Consider the following 25707-nt stretch of genomic DNA (forward strand, 5'->3'; position numbering starts at 1 on the left):
GTCATCAAAGAGCTCATTATATAGTAGGGGAAGACAAGTACACAAACAAATAGGTATAAAACAGTGGTTTGCTCTAACAGAGGTATGTTTCAAGGAAAAGTAGAACAGAGAAGCAATGCTAGTCTACTTTGGGGAGCTAGAGAAGGCTTCTTCAAGACAAGGATGAAGTACAAGTATCCCAGGTGACTCGGAGTGGTCATTCTATGGGAAGAAGACAACACATGCCCTAGGATAGAGGCATGTGAGCAAGCTGAGAGGCAGCTTGACTTCTAAAATATATTCCCGCCTTGTTGCACAGGCTAGACCTGCTCAGTCACCCTGAGTATTCCAGTTCCCAATCCTTCCCCTTGCACCGTAATACTGGGGCCAGCATGAAGGCTGGTGGACAGGGGAGCTATCAATGAGATGTAAAAGATTCTATCTCAAGAGACAGGATGATGAGTGGATGACATTTTCCATTACACCTGGTGGGTTGGCAGCACAAAACATCTCATCCAAAATAATCCACTTTTTGAAGAACCTGTGATAGCTTCTGTCTCAGCACCAAGCACACAGCATCTAAGAAGCAAACTGGCCTAGATGGACATGGGTGGTTCCTTTCACCCCACCCACCCAGAATCAGGATATGAGTCCTCAAAACTATAATTTACAGTCTGGTCTTTGGGGCCAAAACAGGCACATGTCACACACACCAAGGGCTCATCCATTACTTGAGCTATCACACCAAGAAAGGCTTGCGTTTGGCCAGTGAAATCAAGGAGGGAGAAGGAAGGTATGTGATTGACGTACCTGCGCTTCCTGGCTTTCCGGTGACATTATTTGGTGGTAAAGGCTTTCGTCGTGGGGGCATGGGTCTAGGTGGCAAGGGTGGGCGACGAGTGCCTGGGATTGTGGCTAGGAGATTATATTACAGATAAAGTGGTCATAAGGATTCACTCTATAAAAATCATGGGTTTTAAAAAAATATAATGTTTGACAAGTAGCAGTTAGATGAGAGAGAATAGATTCTACAGAAAAGTGCCTGCAATACTTTCTGATATTCTTCTAAATTAGTGCTTGTAACGTACCCAGGGATAATGAAGCACACTTGGGTATGGGGAAAATATTCTCTAATTATAGATGAAAATATATCAGTACATCTGCCCTTTGAAAGGAAAAGTAGAAAATAGATGTATAGAATTTATCATCTTTAGTTTCCTATATAGACTCAACAGTAGCATTTCTGTGTCTCATTATCTCCAATTGCCTTTGATTTGCAGGCTACAATTCCTACACCATTTTAGCTTTGAGTTGGTAAAGCATATAATTTCTCCTTTAGTAGGTGTTCCACTCCATCCTCCAACTCTATTATGTAATTATAATTAAACAGACACTTTCAGAACTTCTCAAACGATTACAACAAAATAGCCCTGATGGCAGAAGCAATAAGCCTGTGGCCATGGAGAGCAGAGTCACCACACAAGGGCACCTGGCCAGGGAGCTGTAAGTGGGAGGCAAAGTTTCACATCCACTCTGCTCTCTCACACACCCATGAGCCCTGGTGCAAGGCTGCCAGCCCAGAGGAAAGGAACGTTTTTCTAAATGGTTTGCCCGAAGGGCAAAGGGAAGAGACACCTTTTTATAATCTGCACAAAGGTGGACAAGGCTAGAGGTACCTGGAGCAGACCACCTTAACCCAAATTTTCTTTTAAGTCTTGCGTTATAGCTTAAAAATTCATCTCTTTCTTTGCAGAATATGTTGGTTTAAAAATCTTCAAGTAAAATTGACAATCCAGGAAAATACCCTGAGGCTTTAAGTACTTCCTGGGATATTAGGAATTGTGCACGTGCGTGCATGAACTGCAGGGCGGGAGGGAGAGTGAGTGGTGAGGATACAATACAGATCTCTAACCCAGACATTAATACATCAGAGTACGTTTCACAGCATCCTTTGAAAAGCACAGAGTTCTTATTCAATGCAAAGATATTATCGCTTCATAATTTTGGCCTATTATATAGAGCACAGCCTCAAATTAGAAACATAAATCATTTCAGGCAAAAGGATATTATAATAAATTACATAAGAACAAAACTTGTATATGACGAAATCTAGAATCCACCATTACGCTTCAGCATTTGTCCACTGTGGCCCCTCAGAACATTATATAAAGTAATTATTAAATCAGTGCCTCGTTAGAGGTTCTTATTAATATTCAATTTGTGCATAAAGTGCTTTTTATTTTCCTGTAGATAATATTTTGGTATGTTTATCTAGCAATACCCCTGTACTGTTAGCATGGTTCTGATGCTTTGGGGACGGTGAGGATGCTACTTTTTTTTGCCGCAGCACATGTAACTTGCAGTTACAAGTTTCGGAGCAGAGCTGAGTGAGGGAGTCAGCATTTTATTCCTTACCTGGTTTTTTTGTGGAGTAAGAAGAGTCCACTGACACATTTCTATCAGCACCGGATGGCAGTGGTGCTTGCTTGACCCCTGTGAGCAGAGAGGATGACAGAATAAATAGATAGCAAAAATGTGGTAAGTAGTCTTCACAGAAACTTTTTGTGCTCAGACAGTTTGATTGGCTTCTCCCATCTGTGTATAGGAAAAAAAACTTAAAGCCCTACTGCATTCATTAGTTGTGATTTTTTCTCTGCAGAGTTAGTGTTTGATTGCAGAACGTGGTTTTGCCTTAATTTTCTATGATGCCCACCCCGCACTGCCTGCCTGGGTGATATTGTTTTGCTAGGAGTAGTTCATCTACAGTGATTGGCTATTTTTTTTTTTTGCCAATATTCATGGGCAAATTTTGTGGTTTTTAAAAAACTTTTCTCCAACTCCTCTACCCCAATGAAAACCCTTAAAATTCCAGTGTGTTTGGGTTTGTACTTAATGAATTGACTTTAAAAATATTTTTTGAGAGTTCTTGGCTAGAAGGCTGGTTAGGCCACAGACTGGATCTGTGCTTTTGAGATTTGTAAATTAGGCCTGGGCACGCCTAGAATTCCAAATTGCTGTTTGGAAGAAACTGACCTGAAAATTACTTTGCACGCTATTTTATCTCCTAAGTCCCTCAAGCACAATCTGGTGCCAGGGTTTTGGGTAGCAATCCTAAGGGTAGAGGGAACCAATTTAGCTTTTGTCCTGCTTTTTAAAAATTATTATTCTTTTACATTATAAAATAATCTTCCCTGATGTGGCCGGCAGTCTTCATTAAGAAATAATAGGAACAGACGTTTTTTAGAATCTCAAAAGTAAATATTATCTTAGATATAATGGCTCATCCTAAAAAGAGAATCCATACTCTGAGGACCTGACTATAATTCACCAATTAAAAAATAAGAAAAAATATTGAATTAATATGCTAGTTAGTATATTAACAAGGACAAGCACAACAACAACCCTGTTTTGAGTTCCAGGACTCTGTAGGGACATTATACACCCAGTCTCATTTAACGTGTAGGCAGATATATTAAGTATACAACAGAAGCTGGTATTTTCACATTAATTTATGAAATTATTATAACTATAATGGGCATTAATCAGCATTATACTATTAACTTATTAGTATTATTAACAGTTATAATAATAATTATGATTAACATTAATTTATGAAACCCAATATTACAATCCCACACCCTCTATTTGAATAAGAGATAACATATAAAATCAAGGTGAATGTATGTAGCCATGAATCAACTGCTGTTTATTTGTGGTAGGAATAAAATGTTTCTGTGGTCACTGACTATTTTGTGGCTCATCCCACAGGCATTGTGAGAACAAATAGCTCATTAGTTTTCTTCCTGTGCCCTCCTCTTAGTGGTAATGGAGGTGGGAAATGACTCATTTGGGTGGTTACTCTGTCCATGGCTTAAGGGAAGGCAAAGTGCTTTCATTTGTGTCACCAGGATAACGTGGCTTGCTGAGATCTGATTTACCACTATTTTTCGAGGGTAAAACTGTATTATATCCTCTAGAAGCTTAGTAGGCTATGTGTGCCTTCAGTAGATCCTTCTTCATAGCCTTTCTCCAAATCTTTCCACCCTTAAGAAAACAAAGTATTTTGATCTAGTACTGCGCAAGCACCTTACATATTCATGACGTGATTTGAGCCATACAACTCTTCTGGGTGGGAGATACCACCCGGGTCTCACAGATGAGGAAACTCAAGGCAAGGGGAGAGTAAGCACTTGCCCAAGGACTCACAGCTGAAGTGGAGGCATTCACACCCATGTGTGCCCAGCTCCAAAGCCCATCTCTTAAGCACTAATTGGGATAGTAAGAGTGCTTTTTCCTGTCATCTTCTTCCCTCTGTTAAAGAGAAAACCACAGGCCCAAAATGGCATCACTTGTGCTAAAGCCCATGATACCAAGCCTAGACTTAAAAGCTGACTTAACTGCAGTTTTGACCTTCCCCAGAAATGTAATCTCAATCAACCAGTCTGGAATATTCTGGTCAGCACCGCACCCTTCAACCCCCAGAGGAAGAAGAGGCAATCTACTTAAAACCCATGCAACTCCCTTCTACCCAAAAAGAAGTTGTCCTGGCCTAAAAATAGTATTTTCTTTTCTTTTTCTAATAGTTCCCTTGCCCACCCTTCTTCCTATTAAAAAAACCTTCCATTTTGTACAACCCTTCAGAGTGCCCTTCTGGTTGCTAAATGGGAAGCTGCCTGATTCATAAATTGTTGAATAAAGCCAATTAAATCTTCAAATTTACTTGGTTGAATTTTGTTTTTAACGCTTCTCTTACTCTTCACAATGACTCTGACTTTAGCCCTCAAGTCCTATACTTTTTCTTTTGGGTGGTTTGAAGTGCCACCACTGGGTAAGGGCTAAACAGCCATGGCTGGCAAGCACGTGTCATTCATCCATGCCACTGGTGTGTGGGACTCAGAAATACAAGGATGACATGGTTTCCCAACCAGGCACATGCAAATCCAACAAGTCACAGGCTGGTGAAATGGAGATGTAGGAGAGAATACAAAAGTCTGCAGGATTACTTTATGAATAAGATCAAACATGTAAACATCCCTGGACTCTTTTCCAGTTATGGGAGAAATCAGCAGAAACGAGCCATTTTCTGTCACTTTCTGTATAGGCAGAGATGGAAGCATCATACTGTTATGATTCTTATAGGTTAAGTACCCAAATCAATAGAATGTCAGCTGCTAAACTGGACTTTGTCCAGCCTTTAGAAACAGAGAAAAGCCAGTAGTGGATGAGAATGTTGGTAAGAACCCAGCAGAAGGCAGCTGCGGGACGCAGGGAAAGAGCATTGAACAGGGGACAGGAGACTGAACTCTAGTTCTGGCCTTGGTTCCACCTAGCTGTGGTTTGCATGTCAGCCAGGAGCAGTGTGAGCACAGAACCTGGAGACCAGCGAACTTCTGTGGCCCTGAAATGAGGAGAGCAAATAAATGCCAAAGGTAGCAGAGAGGCAATGGGAGGGCAAAGGAGAAGCCAATAAGAGCTATTGCAGAGAAAGAATCCTCAGGAATTGGCAATCAGCCAGTCTGGCCCAGGCTGTGACCTGAATTCTTTTTCCCTCAGGCAGGATTAATCCACTGTTTTCTAAAGGGCAGAGTTGGCTCTGGAAGAACCAAGACTTCAGCTTCAGTGTGAACCCCCACTGCCATATGGGACTTCTCCAAAAATATCTGGATTTACATAGTTCACCCTTTAGCAATTTATCGTCAAAAATGAAGTAAGGATTTGGGTATTTTTAACCATGGTAACAGAAACTTTGCAAACAAACACAGTAAACTGGGAATCAATTTCCAAATGTAACAGAGACTATTCCCTGTGACCAAAAGGAGTGGTATTTATGGATGATTGGTTTCCTCACCCTTGTCTCCAAATCTTAGCACCTGGCTAAAAAGTCAGGGGTGATGAGCCAGCAGACTGGAAGATTTAGCCACAGCTCAGACAAACACATTCCTCACCTTGGAGGAGTCTGGGTTCTTGTTGTCAGGCACACTCCGTGTGGGGTCAGTGAAGTGTGGATTCCTCATCAGGAGAAGAGGGAGTAGAGAAAGGAGTTTGGGGTTCAGGTATCTAATATATCTGCCAAACCGCATGTGCCAAGTGGTTTCCAAACTACATTTTGCCTGGCACATAATGGGCTTTCAATAAATGTCAGTTGAATGAAAGAATAGCTGCACAACTCAGCAGCTTCCTTCCATAGGGAGAAAGTTGGAGAGACTGTCTAGCACAGAATGGGCAAATTTTTTCTGTCAGAGGTTAGACAGTAGATATTTTCAGCTCCGTGGGCCATACTGTCTCTGTCACAACTATTCAATTCTGCCACTATATTGTGAAAGCAAGCCATGTTTCTATAGAACTTTATTTACGAAAAAAAGGCAGTGAGCTGGGTTTGGTCTGTGGGATTGTACTCTGTGCAATCCCCTTGGTCTAGGGCATGCTGTTGCATCTCTGGAGTCAGATCTCAAGTTGGTTATAACATGTAGAACATATCAATTAAGCTGAAACACATCTCTGGAAATCCTGAAAAAGCAGACTGCTGGGAAAATGACCTACCTAAAACTTCATTCTCTGAAGGCTACTTTCTAACTTTAAGGTGGAGAAATATTTATATATATACATGTGAAATAAACATAAAGCAGGGTAAATATCTATAATGATGTTATAAATCAAGAAACTTTGCTCAAGATAATTTAAAGATTCCTGGGGCTTATGGAATCATTGAAGGAATTGTATAGAGGCCCAAAGAATCAAGGACCATAGTTTTGAGGCCTCAGAATCTTTCTTTTTTAGTTTTCCAAAGGCACAACATTAAGTGAGCTAAAATCATGAAGAATATGTCCTATAAATCCTAAACACATCCTTTTATCAACTGATTTTTTTATATGTAAAATATCTGTGCTGAAAACTTCAGCAAGAAAAGCTATAGGAAAATATATGTGAGATGGATAACAAACATACATATTATGGGTGAAATGTCAAACTTGGATAAGGAATCAGTTAACACAAAAATGGTATCTCATTAAGACTCAAAAGAGGTTAGAAGTGAGTATGAATGAGATAGTAGGACTGGGTCAGAGAAGAAAGAAAAGAAACTTGATGTGAATACCTGCATTTCTATAAACAAGTTAGATCAAAACTATGCACAGTCTAAGTAATGTGGACACATGTAAGTCTACAACCTGAAGAGAACAGATTTAAAAACATTCTTTTTCTCACCAATTTCTCAAGACACTATTCCCCAGGCAAATACTTCAAGAGCTGTTAAATTTTCCTTTCATAATATGCTACACAATGGCATCTGTAATTTGCAATTTTTATACCATTACTTCTTTTCTTGCCTTATTGCACTGGCTTAACACTCTGCTTCTATTTTCAACGGAAGGGGTAAAAGTAGGAATCCTTGCTTATGTTCTTGATGTTAGAAGAAAAACATTTAAACTTTCACTGTGAAATAGGATGATAGCTGTAGGTTTTTCACAGATGCCCTTTATCAGAATGAGGAAAATTCCTTCTATTCCTAGTTTTCTGAGAGTTTTCATCATGAATGTTTTTTGAATTTTGTCTAATGGTTGGTTTTTTTTTAATTTATTGAGATGATCATATGATGTTTTCCTTTGCTCTCTTAATGTGGTAAATTACACTAATTTGTTTGAATGTTAAACCAATCTTGCATTCCTGAGGCAAATATCATTTGGTTGTTATATGTTGTGGTAGACAAGGAGATGTACCACCCATATCTCCAATCAAGGCTCTCTCAGCTGAGGCTGACTGTGAAGGATATGACAGTGGGATACTGTCTGTTGACTTCATTCCCTTCAGGTAGGTCAGGCAAGTCCTTCCCTGAAGGGGGATCCCAATAGACAGACATCAGAACATAGAACACGTGCAACACATTTTGATTGGGGATGGTAGTGGAGCAAGGAAAGGGGAAACAATGAGCTCAGCTTTGTTTACCTGTGCCTATCAACCTATCTCTTTTCTTTTTTTAAAATAAATTTTATTTATTTATTTATTTATTTTTGGCTGTGTTGGGTCCTCACTGCTGCACGTGTGCTTTCTCTAGTTGCTGTGAGTGGGGGCTACTCTTCATTGTGATGTGTGGGCTTCTCATTGAGGTGGCTTCTCTAGTTGTGGAGCATGGGCTCTAGGCATGTGGGCTTCAGTAGTTGTGGCACATGGGCTCAGTAGTTGTGGCTCACATGGTCTAGAGTGCAGGCTCAGTAGTTGTGGCACACAGGCTTAGTTGCTCTGCGGCATGTGGGATCTTCCTGGACCAGGGCTCTAACCCATGTCTGCTGCATTGGCAGGTAGATTCTTAAGCACTGCACCACCAGGGAAGCCCCACGTTTTACATTTAGATCTATGATCCACCTTGAGTTCCTTTTTGTTTAGGTAGAGGAGTTCTTTGTTTGCTTGGTTTTTGTTTTGTTTAGTGTTTTTGCATACAGATATCCAGTTTTTCCAGCACCATCTGTTGAAAACACTGTCCTTTCTCTGTTGAACTGCCTTTGTACCTTTGCCCCATGTCATTTCACCATAATTGTGTGAGTCTATTTGGTTGATGGTGCTGTTTAGATCTCTATTCTTGCTAATATCCTGTCTGCTCATTTTTTAAAAATTAATTAATTAATTTATTTTTGGCTGCCTTGGGTCTTCATTGCTGCACGTAGGCTTTCTCTAGTCACTGCAAGCGGGGGTTACTCTTCAATGCGGTACGTGGGCTTCTCATTGTGATGGTGACTTCTCTTTTTGAAGAGCATGGGCTCTAGGTGTGCAGGCTTCAGTAGTTGTGGCGTGCGGGCTCAGTAGTCCATCAATCTATTTCTACCAGCAACCAACTAATTAAACTGAAGAAGTCCTGGTAAGAGATCATCCTTTCAAAGCTAAGTTAGGTGAGTTATTACAAAGTTGACTTTATCTACACAAGAGGGTAACAGATGTCAGTTTGTATTACAAGTGGCTCTGGAAAAAATATTTATATTGCTAATAAACTAAAATATAATAATGCTCTGTTTTCCCTCCAAAAGACAGAATTTTCCTTGTGAGAATCAATGCTTGATTATACTGAAGGTTAATGGCTTTCAAGTTTGATCATAGCTACTTGTTCTTTGTTTTGTTGACATAAATGCTTTCTTCTATTTTTACTTAGGCAAACTCCAGGGAATTATTTTGAATATTAAGAAGGTGGCTCTGTTTAGAGCCAGACTGTTTACGTCAACCTGAGACACTATGAACTGCCTAATCCCACTTGGGAAAAATAAAAGGAACAGCTGAGCATAAATAGATATTGGAATGCTTTCTTGATTTTCATGAATCAGGAATTTATAGTATCTGCCTCATTAATTGAAGGGAAGTGAATTCCTAGAACTTCAGACATTGTAATAACGGAGCACAAAAACACACACTTTAAAAAAAAATCTAAATCGTTTTTGTTTTTTTTTTTGCGGTATGCGGGCCTCTCACTGTTGTGGCCTCTCCCGTTGTGGAGCACAGGCTCCGGACGCGCAGGCCCAGCAGCCATGGCTCACAGGCCCAGCCGCTCAGTGGCATGTGGGATCCTCCCAGACCGGGGCACGAACCCGCGTCCCCTGCATCGACAGGCAGACTCTCAACCACTGCACCATCAGGGAAGCCCCTAAATCGTTTTTAGACTGAATACATGTCTTCAGGTAGTATTCATATCTCTTTCTCATTAGGGAATAATTATGGGTTGATTTTATATATACATATTAAATAAACTGTAATTTTTATGCTTTTTTACATAAGCAGGCACAAGATTTGCACTATTTAAAAAATATTTCAAGGGAACAATGCAATCCCATATTAAGGCATTTAATAACTACCATTTATCCACTTAGTGAGTTGAGTGTTTGAACTTTTATCAGATCATTGTTCTATTTATCTGTATGATATTCCATAGACCAGACTGGATTAGGGCAATGTCACTGAATCAAACTGAATGATTTGGAAACACTGATATGCTTGTAACCAGGGTGATCATTTGCTAACTGCTCTTCTCATTTAAATGTCATATTCCAGGTGGCTAACAGATCTGGGTGTATTAAAAAAATTTCAGTGGTACTTGTGAAATTATAAACTGGAAAACGAAGTGATAACATTCTCAAAGACCAAACCTGTATATAGAAAGTGTTTTGAAGTTAGGGAAACAGCTATTTTGATATTTTAATTCAATAATTCATATTCAGGATACTTTTAAGAATCAAGACTATATATTGTAGCTGTAGCTGATTTAGTGGACTAGGCTGAGAAAAGTGAAAAACTATATTTTAATCTTTTCAGAGACATTTGAAATTTTTTTGTTGTTGAAATTTTGACTTCGGAATGAATTACAAGTTTCAATTCTATGAACTTCCAAAACTGGCTGTACTAACAAAACTGGTAAAAAACGAATTGAAATGTACATTCAACAAAATTATAAAAATTGAATGAAAACATCTAGAGTTTAATAGGATCAAAAGGAAATAAATTTGTGATCATTACCTGTTTCCATTCCATTCCCTTTGGGCATTGTACTGGGTTTGGGTCTACTAGGTCTTGTAGTTGTCCTATTCAGAACTATAATAAAGTGGGAAATAAGTAGTTTAGACATTTTTTAATTGAAAGTTTGTAGCCAAGGAAAATAAAACTTTCCAGAGAATTGGAAGTCATTTAACTGGGCGATAAAAATATGATGACTTACCAAAAACTGTTGTTCAGAATATAGAAATCACAAGTCTGGTATAAAAATCATAGACTTGAATTTGAGACCTGAGTATGTACTCTGAGGTGATCACTGGGCTTGAAAAAGAAGAGGGAATTTATATTTCTAAGTGGGAACTAGCTGGCTTCATTTATAAGCACTAGATACATTCCAAAATGGGACTGAAGAAAGATCAGGACTACATATGCCGAAAGAAAACCCAAAACTTGATGTGTATTTATTTGTCAAGGCCTCCTAACACATAAGTTCGTGGTCCTTTTGGAGGAGTCTCTAGGTACATATGCTCCCTCAAGTCCACCGTTAAACTCAGAACTATGATAAAACCATTGAAATTTCTCTCCTGCTCTGTTGAGAGTCATAATAGTACAAAAACATTGAAGTCAGCTTTTTATCTTCCATTTAGCAGAGTTTTCAAGGAAGAGCACTAAGTGTATCGCGATTAAGAGAGTGAGTTCTGAAGCCAGGCTGCTTGCCTTCGAATCCACTTCCCAGCCCTTCTTAAGCCTTAGCTTCCTCAGCCTTACCTCACAGGATGCATGGTTAGCACACCATCACTGTTAGCTATTATTGTTACTGTTTCCTTATTTTGTAGAAAGGTTTAATATAACCAGCCACATGTTAAATTCTCAACAGTTACCATGATACAAAAATCACATGGAGTCGGAGGATTATTCCAAAAAATATGGGCTCCTCCATAAATCAAAGAAAAATGTATTTGTTCTTTCTTCCATGTGCCTGGAGAGATGTTCACCGGGAATGTTAGCTTATAAGCCATTTTTTCATTTAGAACTTTAAAACTTCTTAGAATCACAGAGGAGAAAAGGGGCAGAAAACACCAGAGTCTTTGGTCCAACTTGTATGTTAGCATAGGAGTGATTTATATGGACCAAATCAACCCCCAAGTTAACTTTTCACTAATAAGCTCCAGTGAGGGAGATCCTAAATCCTTTGGTGAATTTAGATTTAAAGTATTTTCTGGGAATTCTCTACCAGTCCAGTGGTTAGGGCTCAGTGCTTTCACTGCTGGGGCCCAAGTTCGATCCCTGGTAAGGGAACTAAGTTCCTGCAAGACGCATGTTGTGGCCAAAAAAAAAAAAAAGTATTTTCCAGTTTATTTTCACTTTACTTTGATGTTTAAAACCTGTAAAATGTGTTTTTTTAATTTTTTTTAATCTGAAAGAATCAAGTAAAAATATTCTCCCAGAACAAGTCTTTTATAATGGAAGAGGTCTTTTCTTAAAAGATAACATTTGACATGTAATATATCATAGCTAATGCTAATGCTATCTCTATAATTGCCATAGAAAACTGAAGGAGGAGGGGAGAGTGTGTGTGATTTATGCAAAAATACTATTTTAAAAATGGTTTTATATTGTTAAGCTTCCGTGGTGGTATCTAAATCTGATTATGCTTAAAAATCTCAGTCAAGTCTTGCCACTTCCATGGATTCATTATTTCCTCTCTACTTACCCACAAGGATCAGAATTTTGTATGTAATTTATTTCAGTTTAAGGATATATAGCCTTCATTTGGTATATTTGGCTGTTTCAATATTTTTTTTTTGGCAGTGCCACGCAGCATGTGGGATCCTAGTTCCCTGACCAGAGATTGAACCCGTGCCCCCTGCAGTGGAAGCGCGGAGTTTTAACCACTGAACTGCCAGGGAATTCCTCAATACATTTTATATCTTCTTAGATATGCTGATTATTTAGGTCATCAGAAAGAGAAACAACTTACCAGGTCTGATGTGTGGTTTGTCAGGTGTTCTGGGCTTCACAGGAGTTGTATACAATCTGTGTGGTGCTGAAACAGAGGAAACGCTTCACATTTAATAACCAGCACTCCTGAGCTCAATAAATGGAGATTTAGTACTCTACAGACCAACAACTTGTACACTTTGCATGGAAGTATAAAGAATATTCTTAAATCTCCAAGTATGCATTACAGCATTGATGCTGAAGGAAAAAAAGCAAGTGAAAATATTCATGCCTGGAAATTAAAGATGCACACAGTCAAAGTGAGGTAGGTCATTGGTAATGTGTGTTAAGGATTAGTCATCATTTAGTCCATGTTTTTCAGGGGCATTTATTTCACCACAAGGTTGCTTAATATGGTAAACATATAAGCCAACCATCTACCCCTTCATCCATCCATGTGTCTGTCCATCAACCCATCCATCCATCCATTCACATCTCTCAATTAGGGAGTCACTGTGAAACATTATTTTGCCAAAGGAGACAAATAATATTAAAGGCAGAAAGAAAAATATTTTTAGGTATGTAAGAAGAAAAGAGTAGAAACATGTGGTCTGTATCTAATTGTCTTAGCTCATGAACCCGGAAGTGAATAAATACTCAACTTAGTGCCATCCATTAAAGCTTTAGGGATGAGAGAAAATGACCTCTGGTGTCCTGCCCATCAAGAGAGGGTGAGCAAAGATCAAGAACTCAGACAGCCCTTGGACCAACATGCCACCTTGTTACTTCCTGCTCCTGTTATCCAGGGCCTGGCACAGCGAGGACCATTAATGAAGAGTTGTCAAATACATTTAAAAAATTAGTGACCATTGTAAGCAGGCAAATTCATGAGAAACTCAGCTGAAATATTTTTGCTCCCTAAGTTTTTAAAGTGTGCATCCATCCTGGGATGTGTCTATCCTTGCCTTCCCTCCTCTGCCACCCTTGACACACCACGTTGCTTCCTGCCACCAACTTTCTTGGTAATGCTTTAGCTAAGACTGGAAAAAATTTTCTTGCAAACTTTGTTAAGTAGATTACACCATTTCAATGATTTTGTTCACATCTTGAACGGGTATTTATGTAACCATAAATCAGCAAATGCCTTGCCGACCACATTAAAAAATATACCTGCAAAACAGATTATAATGTAGCTCATTTATAAACTTCCTATGTGAGGACTGATGAGTAGAATTTTGCCATACTCAGGCCCAAACCAGCAGACACATACTGAAATTCTCTGTAGGTTTAATGTGCTCCTTTCAAAGTGCAATAACTAGAGTGAACAGAGGTACTGATTTATTTAAAAATAATCAACTCTCACTTGGCCTAAGATGTGTGATGATGATTTGCAAATGTTTTTCTTCAATTTTCTTTGAGAGTGGTAGGATTCCCTGTCAGTTGAACATATTTCAGGTTTCTTGTTAATATCTTCAATGTTAGATTGCTTTTGCTTAAAGAAATATAAGAATCATGGCTCTTATTAGTATCATTCTAGAACACATATGAATTTTAAAACTTTAGAAAAGAAACAGAGCAGAGTGTAGAAATAATCAGCACTACATTCATTATTTCAAAGCCACAGGATCAGAATTTTGGTTTTATTTTTTATACAGTCTTTACTTAAATCTTGAAAGAACTTTTTATAAAGGAGCTGAAATATAACTTATGTTTGGGCTGTGAGTTATTCACATAGCTCATCACCAGGTAACACATGGCCTTGAGAAAACTGCTTGAGGGTTTCAATTTTAAACTAAAAAAAAAAAAAAAAGACAAAGGTGCATTGTGAGAATGTAACATTGTAAATATCATCTCCACATAGTTTTTGGTCACTAATAATAAAAATAATTTTAAAAGATGGCTTCATATCTAAAGAGTTTTATAAAAATTATTTTAAAAGAACACTAAAAATACTTGACAAAGATAACATCAAAAATAGACAAACAAGGATTACAGGAGAAATACCTTGAAGGACCTTTGTTTTGCCCAGTATAGGGAGAGGGAAAGAAGGGTACAAGGTACAAGGGTACACCCAGGGACCCCTTATGCCCTGGGTGGCATACGGATCAGGGGGCTGAAATAAGTAAAATAATCAAAATGTCCCCAGAATGCCTCTGGCCAAGTGGATTTCTACCATGGGTTGAGATGAGAGGGGAAAAGGAGAGCAGCTTGAGTTAGGTCAGGGTTTCGGTTATAGCTGCAGGGAATTGTATCAGCAGACAAAGAAGCAAGAATGACGCAGAGAAAATGTGCCGGAGATCCTACTAGTAGGTTCATGCTGTAGGCTTTAGACACTAAGTTTCTTTGGAGCACTTGGGCCCCACTGCTGAGGGCTTGGAGACCAAAAAGCCACAAGGTCCTGGTACATGCGTGGGTGGAGTATGAAGACCAAGAGAAACAATTTCACGCCTACAGCATCTCTCAAATTGTTGTGTGCTGTCTTGCACATCTGATACCTACTATTAGAAACAAAACACAACACAATAAAAATAATACACTAGATTGACCTCCTTGTCCATAGAGCTCAGGCATGCATTTATGAGGGTTGGGTCAGAGGGTGATCCTAGGACACACAGTGTGCTGTTACTAAAGTTGACCCTCTACTCCCAAGAAGGGTTACTGGCCTGGACCAGGTTGGAAATGCATTTCTGGTGAGCCCACTTTAAAGAGCCTTGGCATGAGTCTAGAAAAGTGTGAATCCCGGAGCTGCACAAGTTAGGCTCAAGCTAAGGATCTTCAGAACATAAGAAAGTAATTAAAATACAGTACATTATATAAATATGTTAAGACAATTCATAGAATGATATCAGATCCTGGATATACAACCAATCAACTGTGAAACTCATCTAATAAAACCATGTTCTAGAAGCAATTTGATAAAAATATTGATACTCCCATTAAAGTAAGGAAAAGCAAAAACAAGAAAAGAACAGGTCTATGATTTTTACCCTCAATTCTGAAATCTACAAAGCTTTGAAAAGCTGAAATCTTGGCGCTTCCCTGGTGGCGTAGTGGTTGAGAGCCCGCCTGCTGATGCAGGGGACACAGGTTTGTGGCCACTGAGCCTGCGCGTCCGGAGCCTGTGCTCCACAACGGGAGAGGCCACAACAGTGAGAGGCCCGTGTACCGCAAAAAAAAAAAAAAAAAAAAAGCTGAAATCTTTTTCTCATTTGGCAATACAACCTGAGCTGAATAAAGTGTTTACCCTGCTTATTGTAAGTATTTATATGTTTTGCTGTAAAAACGTCAATGTGTTTGATTATGAGAATCCAGCTATCTTCTATCAAGCCAGACATTAAAGAGGTTTGCAAAAACATTAAAAAATAAACATATAAAAATCAGGATGCGGTATGGATATAATAGGATTGAACACCTGCTGTTAATGGCTGAAGCTAGTAATGAGGGTGTGGGAGGGCTGTCATTATACTGGCTCCTTACTTCCGTGTATATTAACTTTATTTTAAAAATAAATTGAAAGGTAATAAAGTAAATAATAAAATAAACATTTAAACCATTATAAAAATTAAATGAAACAAGTTCAAAAGTTTTACAAAATTTACAAGAACTGTCTTGTACTGTAGAGAGTATTGTCAGTCATGTTTATTTAGAACAAGTACTGCTCTGCTTATTTTAAAATATATACCTTAAGATTAGATTTCTTTTATTATCATTTCCTCATATTGCTTTGTTTCTTCCACAAAGCTCCCTCCCCAATTATAACTGACAATTGAGTACAATAAATTTGTCTTACAACTCTTTAAAAATTATTTGCTCTTGTTTTTTGGGCTTTCTCCCATATGCTAGAGGTAGACGTGGGCAAAAGAGCATAATTAAGGGGAAAAAAAGAAAACACGAAAATACTAGAAATCTGCAACTGGTTACAATCCAAGTAGGACAGAAAGATATAAAAAGCAAAGACTACCGAGAGCATGAAGATGTGAGAGAGAGCTCTGTGTAGGTGAGTTAACTTCCCAAAAAATAGAAGGAAAAAATAATATAAGGAGACCCCTGAATAAAGCTTCTTGGATGTTTTAATATTAATTCATCATTAAAAAATGATTTTTCTTGTTACGAGTTTCCTTTCTCAGGCCACAATACCAACGCGTTGATCAAGTTTGGGAGATGGGACAGAGGGAGGAGAGAGAGAGAAAGGAGGAGAAGAAGGAGAAGGAAATAAAGATTCTTATTTATCAGATGTGGAAAATGAGGCAAAAGAAGGTCAAGCAAGGAAAAAAAAAAGGGAGCTCTCTTTCTTAGTCATCAGCATGAAGCAGTCAACCATACATTCAAAAGCACAGCTCTAACTAAAGAAATTGTCTTTCCTACATTCAACTGGTATTCATACAAATATTCCTATTTGGCTGATGTCCTGTACCTATGCAATGAAAAAACTTAACTCACTGTGATGAAAAATTACATTCTTAAAAGAAAATTTTCTTCCTGCTTAAAAAAGAAGGAAAAGTTACTATCCAGAGGTGGGGAAATAGCATTACCCTGAGTTGTCTTTGCCAATTCAGTTGTTCGTGGAAACTTGGTTGTGAAGAGTTCTTGGGTGGATTGGTCTGTTTCTGCTGGAGGAAACACAGTAAGATGGCTGGCTTTAAATGATTATCATTATGAACGGGTCAAAAAGGAAACAAACAAACCCTACTCTTTTCTATCCCGTGTGGTGATAAAAGGGTAAATTGCATTAATAACTATGCCCAATAACCATCGTATGTCAAAGATAATGGTATATTTTAATAACTCTCATTTATTATATTTACTGTCTTCTTGCACTATTATTTTAATGATTATTATAAGGATTTCAAAAGCTTTTAGTTCAGGATCATTGTTTCATGATACTGGTCATGGCTATATTCTTGGATATGCCTCCTGTCTTTATGTATTATTGCCTTCAAGTTTCCTCCCTATTTCATGAGCTCCACAAATTATTTAGGTGAGCTGGAAAAAAAATAGATCATAGAAAATAATGTGTATTTACACCATAGAAGAATAAATATCCTATTTATCTCATGTGAAAATCAAAGTTTGTTTATTGACATACTGGTGCATTACTCCTGACAAAATAAAAATAAGTATGGCAATACTCCCAGTCCCATATTATCTTGAAATCATTACAACATCATACCGACACAGCAAATTATACTGTTCACTTTGCTACATACTGGATCCAAGGAAATACTTGGTGCAAATAATATGTTGTCATCTTATTTTCTGCCTGTTTTATAATCTGGATTCTGCTCATAAGAGAGATTCTTGTAATAGTTGGTCCAGTAAATGGGGTACATTAAAAAAAAAAAACAGGGAGTGGAATTTAGATAATTAGCACATCCAGCACTGGTTCTTGATAAGTACTTTTGACTTTGCCATCGTGGGTAATGTTGACTTTGAGGACCTAGGCTACAATAGATGAGTATTTGGTAATTAGGATACATTTGCTCATTCAGTTAAAAAATTTTTCCTTTGAAAAGGATTCCATTTTAAAATGTGATCAGTAACTTCATTTCAGCAGACACACACAAAGGATGGGTTTATCTGAAAATGGATGAAGGGAGGAAAATAAAGCCACTGATTTAAACAGCCATGTGGGATGTAGCATGGACAGGGCAGAGAAGCCAACAAACACAAGCTGGGAACTCTTGTTTTCCAGTTCATCTTCAGCCAAGTGTCAGGCAAAATTGGGTTTCCCACACAGTGAAGACATTGATGCTGAACTCTTCGAAAGCCTGGCCAGCTCATTCCAACCAACCTTACTGACTCATTCATGCATCTGTGTTCCTCCAGGCTACCCGGATGCTCATCAGATTAGTCTGGCTGCCATTCTCCACCCTGTGTCTCTTCCCTATCTGTCTTTAACCTTTCACACCTTTAACTTCAACTCTCATTCCAACTGGAAGACCCGGCATACATGTCACCTCCTCTGTGAAGCCTTCCCTGATACCCCCAGGTAGTTTCCTTGCTCAGCATGCTGCTCATTTCTCTATGAATTTATTGTATTGTATAACATGGGGGTGAATTCCAGGAGCTCTGGTGACTGAGTATGTGGGTTCCAATTTGGCTCTGACGTTAGCTGTATGGCTTAACCAGATTTTTAAATCTTTCTGTGCCTCAATTTTCTAAGCTGTAAAATGGGGCAAGTAATAGAAACTACCTCACAAAGTTGTTACGTGCCTTAAATTTAAAAATACATGTAGAACACTGGGTAGCACAGAGGAAGCACAGCTACTGCTAAATCCTGTCTTCATATCAGATGGCGAGCTCTCCAGGGTAACCTTTAAAACAGTTTTATTTTGGAATTCCTATTGCTTGGCATTGCAGTTAGCTCCCAAAAGATATTCAAATACTAGATGAAATTTGTCTTCCCAAATGCAGTTCCAAATATGGAAAAAGCAACAAAAGAATATAGCATTGATATACTTTGGGAAGATTCTTTTTTAAAAAAATAATTGGAGGGCTTCCCTGGTGGCACAGTGGTTGGGAGTCCGCCTGCCAGTGCAGGGGACACGGGTTCGTGCCCCGGTCCAGGAGGATCCCACATGCTGTGGAGCGGCTGGGCCCATGAGCCATGGCCGCTGAGCCTGCGTGTCCGGAGCCTGTGCTCCGCAACGGGAGAGGCCACAGCAGTGAGAGGCCCGTGTACCACAAAAATAATAATAATAATAATTGGAATTTTGTCAAGATGTTTCAAGATATTCTCATTTTATATTAGAAATCAGCATAACTATTAGAAGGACAAATATACAGTTAATGTAAAAGAATCAAGTGAAATGGGTATTTTTTTATAATGATAAAAAGAGACCCTCTGCGGTTTGGAAATCTATGAACACAAATGTACATATGGCTACTTTAAGGCAATTCCTAAAATGTTAAGTCCTCAACAGACTGAAATAGTAAAACAAAATTTACCCAGAGTGGTTTGTAGTTCCTCTTGACTAGAACTCGGTGAAATCATAGGAATGAAAGGGCTGCCTCGTGTCTCTAAAGGAGCTGAAAAGACAAGTACCAAGGTTGTCAATCTTTAGATTCAAAAGCCAGCACCCGGCCAGAATAATATTACATGAGATTCCTTTATTTGAAATAGAAAAACAGAAAACATTAAGTGAGTCAGGAAGAAGAAAGTTAAGTGTGCATAGAACCTTCAGGAAGATGACTGTGGAACATAGAATAATGGTTCTCAACTGTTTTTTCCACCAGGATAGATAATAAATGACATTCAGTGCTTGACATACTCTATGACCATAGCGGGTGTGGGTAAGACATGGTCCTTGGTCTGTCAGCTGCAGCTCTCCCATCCAAGAGAGCACATAGGATTACAACAGGAGAGAGAATATCATCACTGTGGCAAGCACCTGGCGTCTGCTCAAGTTTATTTTTAAAAATAAACTGGTGGCAAACTTTAGTATTTTGACCAATATTAATAATAATTACTTGCCAGCATCTTCCACAGCATGTTAGTGGGTTATAACACCACAGCTGAGAACCACTAAACCAACAGAAAAAGTTAACTAGGTGGGCATGAGTAAGGTGGAATCATTCTGAACACAGAGACAAATGAGGTAGGTGAGAATGGGCTCGGTAGTGAGCTGTCTTAAGTTGGTCTTCAGAGCAAACCTTTAGAACATTGCCCTTCTATTTTGAAACCACTGCCTTTCTATTTTGGAAAGAGTAAAAATAATGAGAATGAAACAACGAAGAGGACTGAGGACAGATGATGTTTCAATGTGATCATTTGAGAAAGACCTGCAATCTTGATGGCAGCCAGGAAAATAATTAGAGTGGGTCAAATGGGAAAACCATTACCTAGTGTTGTCTCTGGCAGATCAATTCTAAAGGTAACAGGTTGCAGAACTAGGCCAAAAGCAAACCAAAGAAATATATTTATGAGAATTACTACCTGGTGAAGTAAACCCAGTTTCTGTGTCTCTACAATGCACCCGTTTGAACATTTAAACATTCTCTTAGAATCATAATAAATACGAGAAAATTCTATACCTTAGGTGACACCCAGGGAACTTAGTTCAACCAAAACTTTAAAGTTTTCGTTCACTGTCACTATGAGGAAAATTTGATTAGGCACCCATATTTTTAACTTAAAAGTATACCCACATTTGGAATGTAGCAATATTTACATTCTGAAAGAAGGTGAAAATGGTTGGCTCAGGTAATAATTATATCTTATAACTTTAGCATGATTTTCTATTCAACAAAAACACTTTCAGGGAAAATAAACTAATTCTATACTATTCTCTCATGGGGAAAAATTTGTCAAGCAGATTGTATGATTAAACCTCCCCAAAAGAAATACACATTTTCTATCCATAATTTTCTCTGAACTTCTTCCACATCACAATCATTCCAAAAATATATTTACCTCAAGAATATTTTTTGAAAAATACACTTCGTAACTGGGAAAATAAAACAATTCATTTACCAGGTTCGCTCTGAGAGGCTTCAGGGTCTGGTTTATGGGGAAGGAGCACATCTCTTGGAACTGAAAGAAAAAGATTATAAAACACTGTGCACTCTAAATGTCATACTTGGAGTGAAACTTAACCCATAGACCTAAAACCCTGGGAAGCATGAATGAAGCAAAGATGTTTTCACAATGGCTAAAGGGCTAAGCCAAGAAGAGGACCATCTTTCTGAAATGGAAAAATGTCAGTGTGTAGGAAAGGTTCTAATGGCAGTAAAACAAAGTTGGTCACAGGTCATTTCGAAGATTCTGTTGAGGGAAAAAAAAGGAAGAAAAAACTAATGTAATTAAACACAAGGAGGTAGGTCTCCCTCAAGTTGTCTTCAATAGGTCAGTTTTTGTCTGAAGAGGTTATAGCTGCCATTTGATATTCCTGCTAAAATTCCACTGACAGCAATAGAAAATACATTATCTTAAAGAAATGGCCTGGGCCTCCCTGGTGGCGCAGTGGTAGAGAGTCCGCCTGCCGATGCAGGGGACACGGGTTCGTGCCCTGGTCCAGGAAGATACCACATGCCGCGGAGCGGCTGGGCCCGTGAGCCATGGCCGCTGAGCCTGTGCTCTGCAACGGGAGAGGCCACAACAGTGACAGGCCCACATACCAAAAAAAAGAAAAAGAAAAAGAAATGGCCTACAAATTGAGGAAAACAGGAAGAAAGGCAAAACTCTTGAATATCTAAGGGAAGAACAAAGTTTTATTCTAAAAGGCACTAACAGTTATTATGGGGAGAAAGTAAAGCAGGAAGGATCAGTCACTCATTAGAAGATACCGAATGTAAAGTTTATGACAGTGCTTGTTACATAGTAAATGTTAGATAAATGTTGCCATTTTTGTCATTCTTAGTGATATGGCTTCTAGTATAATAGGTATTAAGTATAGGTATTAGGGCCTCCTGACATATGAGAACATGAAAACAAAGGAGAATAATATACGCTAAACAATAATCACATTCAGTCCTGATATCCAGTATATTTTTAATGCCTGTGTCCAGTTCTACTTCGGCAAAATAAAATGGTAGGCTGGGAATTTGATACCTTATCTCTCATTGGGGAAAATACCAGGGTGATTTGCCTATTGTTAGTACCAGATTTCTATGGCAAATCTCCTTTCAGGAGCAAGATGACGTATTTCTTTAACTCAGTTTCCCTAAAAGGAGGTCCTTGTCAACCCTACTCACTCACTGAAAAGCTTTCCTACCACACCAAATTCATAAATACCCTTAGGTATGCAGCGTAACTTTCTTGCATCTTATATGGTGCTGGAAGAGAAAAATTAGGATTCAGGCTACAACTCTGCCTCTGAGAAAGATGAAGAAAACTTTTGTACCATGAGGTGGACAAGCAGCACTTTATCATTAGTGTAGAAACAGATTATATAAGGTGGACGTTCATTCTCTCTTATGGCTTTTGGGATCACATTTAACGTGCACATCACATCTGTTCTTAGTCTAGGCCACTAAGCAAGTGCGAATGAAATCACAGTCGTGGAATTTGGTCCACTGAAACGAAATGTGACTCCGTTAGAACTTCTATGAGCTAAAGGGTAACCACCAGGGGAACTTGATATCTGGACTTTTTTTTTTTAAAAAGGTAACTTCAAAAAGATTAGTGGTGCACAAAGTTAAAGAAAACCCATCACCATAGTGAACACTTCACCTTTGCTATGTAGTATTTTTAAGGACTGAAGTGGTAAAATATGAGGAATTTCCAGTTGTAAATCAAACTAACTGTTATCTGGAGGGTGAGGGAGAAGGCATTTTGGTGTGCGTCTGAGAAGGTCACAGCTATACAGAGCAGTCTGAGTTTATAAACATCCTAATTGGTTGCAGTGCTAGACTATACAGAGAGGAGCCGGATTAAGGAAAGGAGAAGCTAAAAAGAAATGTGCTACCAATAAATCCACCATATACTGTAAATACATGATTCACTGCCTGCCTTAGTTTCCTGAGGAATTTAGACTAATGTGGATCCCTGCTGCTGCAACTGGCACTTTCTAACCATGAAGGGATGATTTAATAACTGCCATGCCAGACGTTCTAAAGCAGGTGAAATCAGTGGAAAGGAAAGAACTAGAAATATTCACAGGAAAGGGATATGAATCATTCTCTTTCTTGGTCAACGGCAGCTCCAACAAATGCAAAGTTTTTTTTTCTTTTTCCCAATGTGGCATTCCTCCGTATATTTAATTGAATAAGAGCATGATTCTTAAAACCAAAATCTTCCATGCTGGAGGAAACTTATCAGTGTAAATCATGACAATGTATTAAGAAGGCAGTTTTGACTTCTTTATAAGATTACTTACCATTATTATATTTAGACCCATTTGTATAGGCCAATTTACCATTTATATTAAATAACCAATTAAGTTAACAGTTATATTAACTGTCTTTTTGAATAAAGGGCACGTTTCCAAAGAACAATTCAACTAACGTGAGACAATTGTGAGTGGAAATGTCCAATATGGACAAATGTAAATGAATACGCATGAATGTTTTGCCAGAGTAGATGAGAGAATGAAGGTGTCGCTCTCTGATAGAGATGGTGGAATAAGGAATCTTCAGTAAGGTTTACCCCTGCAATAGGCTACAAAGACAGTCTCTTAGAAAAGTAACACACATAGACCACACACCATTTTCACCTCCAGATTCCCTCTTCCTTTATGCTAACCTTGTACCCTAAGGTCCAGTTTGAGAGGAAGCAGGTTTCCTGCTCTTTCAGAGACCACTTTCAGAGCTTTACCTGTGCTCTTGGGTCACCTTCCCTCCCATCTCCTCTGGGGCCTTTTGCTTTCCATTATTTCTATTACCTTCTATTTTTCTCCATTAGTCCATATTTATTTATCCATGAGTTTCTCCCTCTCCACCTATAAAACAGCTGAAATGCTCCAACATCCTAACATTAATAACCATTTCCTTGACATGGCTTCCCCTTCAAACCATCCCTTTCTTGCTCTTATTCCTTTCCTCTAAAAACTCTATCTGCCTCTGCTTCCTGGTCTCTTAACTGCATCTTCTCCATTCACTGTGGACTGGCTTCCTGATCTCCTGCACCCACTCCCGCACCCACAGATCCATGAGGCCTCATCCATAGTTCTGAAGTTCAAAATGCTCTGAAGACAGAAAGTGTTTTCTTTTTTCTTAACTTATTTGACAGTAAAACCTGACTAGAACTGACCTGAGGCTATTTGCAGTTTTTATTCATCCTGAGTAGTGTGACTGTTCATACTTCCCACTGCAGACTTATGAATATGCTTGTAATCGACGGCCTATGTGCTGTTTTACCTTGCCAAAGTCTGAAAATTGCTGAATTCTGAAGCAGTGGCCCACAGGTTTCAGATGCAGGCTTTTGGACCCACACTGGCAAGTCCAACAGCTCTTCTGACACCTGTCCACCTCACTGTCATTGACGGCTGCCCTTCCCTGTCTTGCCTCTCGAGTCCCTCTTTCCTGCTACTTGGATCTTTTGACAGCAAATTCTGATGGCTCCTCTTCCTCTGTCCACTCTTGAAATATAACTGTGTCCCCTACGACTTTGATCTCTGATCTCTTATTTTCTGTCTGTACTTTCTCCTGGATGATGTCATTCACTCACAAGATTTAAGAACCTTCTATATGTAGACACATGACTCCCAAATCTACATCCTAAATATCGACCTCTGTTTATAGATATCCAAAAATACATTTTAACCACCAGTCCTGCTGGCCCTCCAAACCTAGCATGTACAAACACAAGCCTTCATTCCTCCCTCTGTGTTCCCTGCCTTAGTTAATGGTATTATCATCTACCACCTGCCCAAGCTAGAAATCACAGTGTCATCCTTCTCTCCATAACACCATTCAGTCATTGTCTACATCCTAGCAATTCCATCTCCAAAAGACATTTTAGCATTAGTCTCTTCTTTCCTAACTGCAAAAATGCTGATGTGTGACTGCAAATTAGAATTTGCCCAAGAGAGCAGTTACAGAACATTTGTAGGATTGGATAGCCTGCTGAAATCTAAACGTTTTTGCCCCTTGTTTGCTCCCGATGACTGAAGTCTATCCAAATACTTCTGTGGTGACAGAAGTTCCAACAAAGCCAAGACAGCCCTTGGTACAGAAACAAATCTACAAAGAAGGCACAGCTCTGTTGAGCCAGGCATCAGGGCAGGTCCTTTGCTCTGAATTCAAAAGCATTCCTCCAAGGCAGATCAAAAGAAAAGCCAGTTCTGTTTTGGTTCTGGACATGATGTGTGGGCTCAGTTTGTCTAGATTCCTCATTAAGTGTTGTAGATAATTCAACTGAGTGACTGAAAGATATTTTCTAAAGGCCTAACTGGATGAAACGTGTGTTATACCTAGGAATCTATAGAACGAAAGAGCTGTACAGATAATCCGAGACTGACTTATTTGGTCCCGGTCTAAAAATTCAGTTTTGTCACTTCTGATATCTCTCAGTATAAATTTTGAGATAAACATTGTGTTAAAACATAACTATGTCCTGATTTCAGTACTACTTTTTACATTTTTATAGAGCATCTATCTCTATAAAAAGGATAGAGGTACAAGTACACATTAAGTTTATATGTAATTTACCCTGTTTTCTGAGGAGCCAGTAAACAAGGTTGTGGGCTCATTAGGATGCAAACCTGAGCCTAGATACAACCCCAAGACTGTTTGAATCCAGTCTGTTAAAACACTTGGGAGAACATTAAATAGTAGTAGGGATTGCCTGTGATTCTTCCCGTAGCATCACACCCCTGGAGCAATAGGGGAGCCCCTGATGGACACAATGGCAGGACCAACACTAGGTTTAGAGACAGAATTCAA

The 25707-nt window shown here is 38.8% G+C and overlaps 1 protein-coding gene across 1 annotated transcript in view; it reads right to left on the reverse strand.

Annotated features, from left to right (window-relative positions):
- Nucleotides 1-25707, reverse strand: part of ABI3BP (ABI family member 3 binding protein) — a 261606-nt gene that overhangs the window by 40087 nt on the left and 195812 nt on the right. The window contains exons 51-58 of the mRNA XM_089910463.1: nucleotides 20858-20917; nucleotides 20227-20274; nucleotides 19333-19413; nucleotides 16917-16994; nucleotides 12425-12490; nucleotides 10468-10542; nucleotides 2395-2472; nucleotides 790-894 (exon numbers count right to left, since the gene is read on the reverse strand). Of these exons, the coding sequence (XP_089766589.1) occupies nucleotides 790-894; nucleotides 2395-2472; nucleotides 10468-10542; nucleotides 12425-12490; nucleotides 16917-16994; nucleotides 19333-19413; nucleotides 20227-20274; nucleotides 20858-20917 (591 nt within the window). The remainder of the gene's footprint in view (nucleotides 1-789; nucleotides 895-2394; nucleotides 2473-10467; nucleotides 10543-12424; nucleotides 12491-16916; nucleotides 16995-19332; nucleotides 19414-20226; nucleotides 20275-20857; nucleotides 20918-25707) is intronic.

This window comes from Delphinapterus leucas, chromosome 4 (genome assembly GCF_059928025.1).
Source record: "Delphinapterus leucas isolate spDelLeu-1000000601 "Yukka" chromosome 4, BTC_Dleu_Yukka2, whole genome shotgun sequence".
Classification (NCBI taxonomy): Eukaryota; Metazoa; Chordata; class Mammalia; order Artiodactyla; family Monodontidae; genus Delphinapterus; species Delphinapterus leucas.